Source organism: Cyprinodon variegatus, unplaced genomic scaffold (genome assembly GCF_000732505.1).
Source record: "Cyprinodon variegatus isolate N-32 unplaced genomic scaffold, C_variegatus-1.0 Scaffold735, whole genome shotgun sequence".
NCBI lineage: Eukaryota > Metazoa > Chordata > Actinopteri > Cyprinodontiformes > Cyprinodontidae > Cyprinodon > Cyprinodon variegatus.
In genome coordinates, this window is record NW_015151188.1 from 323,046 (window position 1) to 326,764 (window position 3,719).

A 3,719-nucleotide genomic window follows, 5' to 3' on the forward strand; every position below is an offset into this window, starting at 1 on the left:
ATATATATATATATATATATATATATATATTTTTTTTTTTTTTTTTTTTTTTTTTTTATTTCTTTGTGGTTGGATTGATGCTGCCCCAACTTGTTGTTAGTCACATGCAAGAAAAAATAATCTCTCAAGATGATTTTTGACATTTTGACATTGTTACCATTAGTTATAAAACTAAGAAAATTAAGTATAATGAAGTTTTCATCCATAAATATAGAAAGATTTTCCTTTAATAGGGTAGTGCAGCAACCAGTATGATCATCTGTTCTTTACATATATTTTTGATGCATTACTTTTACTTTAATCTTTTAAGTAGTTTTAAAAATGGTACTTTTATACTTCTACTTGAGTGAAAAGCTTAAGTCGATACTTTAACTTCTATAAAAGTGTTTTTAAACAGTATGATTTCTACTGGAGTAATAAACATGAATAAATTTGACACCTAAAAGGGTTGTTTTTCCTGTCCACTGTTGCTACAAGCATGCTTAGTGTAAGGGATTGACTTCGAGTCAATGAGTCGTTGCAATCAACTGGTTTTCGTTAGTTAAAAAACTTTGAATCACTTTGACTGTATGACCTGGTTGAACTGTAAAGTGCCTTGAGATGACATGTGTTTTGAATTGGCGCTATAGAAATAAACTGAAATGAACTGAACAGAACCTCTGTATTTACTAAACAGGCAACCTGTGAAGGCAGTTGTTTTCCCTGGATTTACCATTGGTTTATCAGGTTAAAACTGATCATAATTCCTTGAAATTTGCTGTAACAATTTGAACAACATTCATGGACTGTTTAGTAAGGCATTGTTCATGCTTTTAGGTTTCAGTGGTATAGAGGCTGTTCTTGTGATGTATTTGGAAATACCTTCCCACTTGGTACATGGTCATGGGGGACAAAGTCCTGACAAAATATTTAGAGGTCTGTAAGTCTGTAGACGGGTTGGGGCAGTCATGCCATAGAAAAGTCTGCTTAAGCTTCTCTCTGATCCTGATCAGCATAAGCAGCTTTGGACATATCAGGCAAGATCGTATTGAGTAAAATTCCTGTTTTTTTCACCGGTAGATATTGTAGAGTGGGTGAAGATTTGGGAAATCCTTTTTATGTGAGTTACTAAGTTCAGCTTAGAAACAAAGCATAGAAGGTTTTTAAATCCTGAGAAACTCAAAAACCCAGCAAGTTTAAAAATAGATTATAAAATGCACACAGTTGTGTTGATTACCAAAGAATAAGAAGTCTTTAGGCGGGTTGCCACGAGTAATGAGGTAGTAGAAGAGAAACACAATAACCAGCACAGCAACTCCAATCTCCAAGATCACATAAGGCCTGAGGAAACAAACATGTGAGTGATAACACAATGTTTTCCACACAAAGGCAAGGATTACAGTACACCTTTAGATTCTGTTTTTTTATGAATTGCTCTTTTATATTTTTTACCCATCTTTTTCCCAATTCTTGGATCTTGCTTCATTTCCAAAAAGAAAAAGCAATGATAATAAAAAAGAAAATTAGCATTTTCACTGAGACATTTGGATATATGATATTTGGTTTGAACTTCTTTTAATAAATCTTTTCCGTGATAATTAAGCTTTATGAACATTAAAGATAGAGAGAGAGGCCATCAATGTCTGTAGAAACAAAGAAAAAGGCACAGCTTACTTGCAAAAAACCAGGAGCTTTGAAGCTTTTAATATTCATTGACTATCTAAAATCTTTAAAACTCTTCTCCCATTTTTACCTATAAATATTTATGCCTTGAAAACATGTACTCTATCTGTTCTTTTAAACCTACTTCATTTGATTAGTAAGATCAGTCTAAACAAACTCTGCAACATGTTGACAGAAAGCTCCAACCAATGTTGGAAGGATCATTTTTTATGATGAAATTCACAAACATCAATCAATCACAAGCATCACTGTGAGAAAATTCAGAGGAAAGGTAATGTTAGTTCAGCACAGCTCTCTGTGTTTACTAGTCAAAGGTGCCACTGAAAAAAAAGATTAATATGGCCGAGATATCTTGAGGCAGGCAGCACAAAGAGCTCCAGGAAACTCCACATAGATTTGCAGAAGAAAACAAATGGTGTGAGTGCGTAGAAGCAAGCCTTCCCAACTAAACGTGCAGGAAGATTTATGTGCACAATACTGTTGTTTGTGGAGTGTAAGAGCACAAGGCAAATTGTTTGTAAAGCTTAATTCACCAAACTCTTCTCCACAGAATTTACTAAACAAAAGGACCAGCTGAAATATTTAGTAGAATATAAGAGTCCTTGGAGCTAAGCTTGAAGAGAAGAGCCCAACTAGGGCTTTACTCATGCAACCATGAAAAGCTGGAATAGCGCCAGTGTCTGTCCAATAAATTGACTGGAATGCTTAAAGAATAGCTCCTTACAGTTTAAATACATAATTATTTTAAAGGTTATAGTCCGAATATCTCCATAGGTTTTCATCTGTTCAGTGATAATTTTCATACCCCCAAAATGTTAGATTTCTTTTGATTTAAATAGAGAATTGAAGTTATTGAAGGATGCACTGAATGGTTGCAGCTGATTTCAAGCCTGCAGAGTCCTCTGCTGGTGGAAAGTCCACATGGTCACATGACAAATGAAGGACTACAATATACCTCATATTCATAATATTGTTCTCCATAAAATCAGACTTAGTGGTATTTCTTGAATATTACTATTTTTTAGCAGCTAATAATATAAGAAATGCAAAGGTTTATAGAGATCCTTCAAACTTTCATCTTTATGAAGCATTAAATGATTGGATATGCAGAAATCTGTGAGTAACATTCCGCGTATTAAAACGAAAGAAAAGAAAAAAAGAAATATAATTACTTACTCTTGAAACTCAGGGGTGGTGTTCATAGCATAGAGAACACCAAGGGCAGAAAACGAAAATAAAAACACTAAAGTCTCCATTTCCTCAAGTGGTCAATGGCCCCCCTCCCTGCAGAGTCCGAAGCAAGGTTTCGCAAAGAGATGGTTATATTTTAGACAAGAACAAATTTACAAATTTGTAAACTAAGTGTGTTATATTTGGAGGAACAGAACTGAAACAGAGCAGGTTCTTACCTTCTTGCTACCCTTTTGGTGGATTAAGCTGGCTAGAGGCACACACAGAATATACCAGAGAACAAATGAAGTGGGTAACAAAGAGGCTTTTGACTCCAAGTTATGAAATCTGGGTTTTGTCAGAGATTTACCTAAAGCGCATAAGAGGATTTTAAGTTACAACCATTTTTGCACGTTGTCACAATTAGTGTTGAAAGAATGTGTGCAGTGAGTCTGTGAAGGATCACAATGACATTTACAGACTTCTTCTTTAACACTGCTCCATCGTGTAGTCAAAGCAGTGTTCCTTATTTGGCAGCTTTGATTTTCTTATTCCATTGATGAGCTACTCGTTGTGTTTAGTTGTGTGTTGGAAGGTATTGTTTGTCAGGTTTTCACTCCACCACAAAAGCCCTCTAAAAACACTTCTTGGTTCCATTGGGTCCCATCTGTTTTACTTCTGTCCTCCAGGGGAACAAAAGGAAAGATAAGAATGATAAACATCTAACAATGAAATCCAATAGACATAAAAACATTTAGCGATTTCACCAAATAAAAAGCTAAAAAAGATGCACTAGAAAAGATAAAACAATATTTTTAGCCTTATTTCGTGGCACTATAGGTTAGTATTCAATTATGGAAGGGACAAAGAAAAAAGGCCAACAAGTC

At 34.7% G+C, this 3,719-nt stretch overlaps 1 protein-coding gene across 2 annotated transcripts in view; it reads right to left on the reverse strand.

The window, feature by feature from the left end:
• The window catches only part of LOC107097930 (transmembrane 6 superfamily member 1-like), a 21,192-nt gene extending 17,856 nt beyond the window's left edge, over positions 1–3,336 (reverse strand). Inside the window, exons 1-3 of one of the 2 annotated variants that reach the window (XM_015395291.1) lie at positions 3,072–3,336; positions 2,839–2,946; positions 1,217–1,320 (exon numbers count right to left, since the gene is read on the reverse strand). In XM_015395291.1, the coding sequence (XP_015250777.1) occupies positions 1,217–1,320; positions 2,839–2,918 (184 nt within the window). In that variant the 5' untranslated portion in view covers positions 2,919–2,946; positions 3,072–3,336. Of the gene's footprint in view, positions 1–1,216; positions 1,321–2,838; positions 2,971–3,071 lie in introns of those variants that run through there. The other variant, XM_015395292.1, reaches the window with a different exon arrangement.
• Positions 3,337–3,719: the final 383 nt, after the last annotated feature.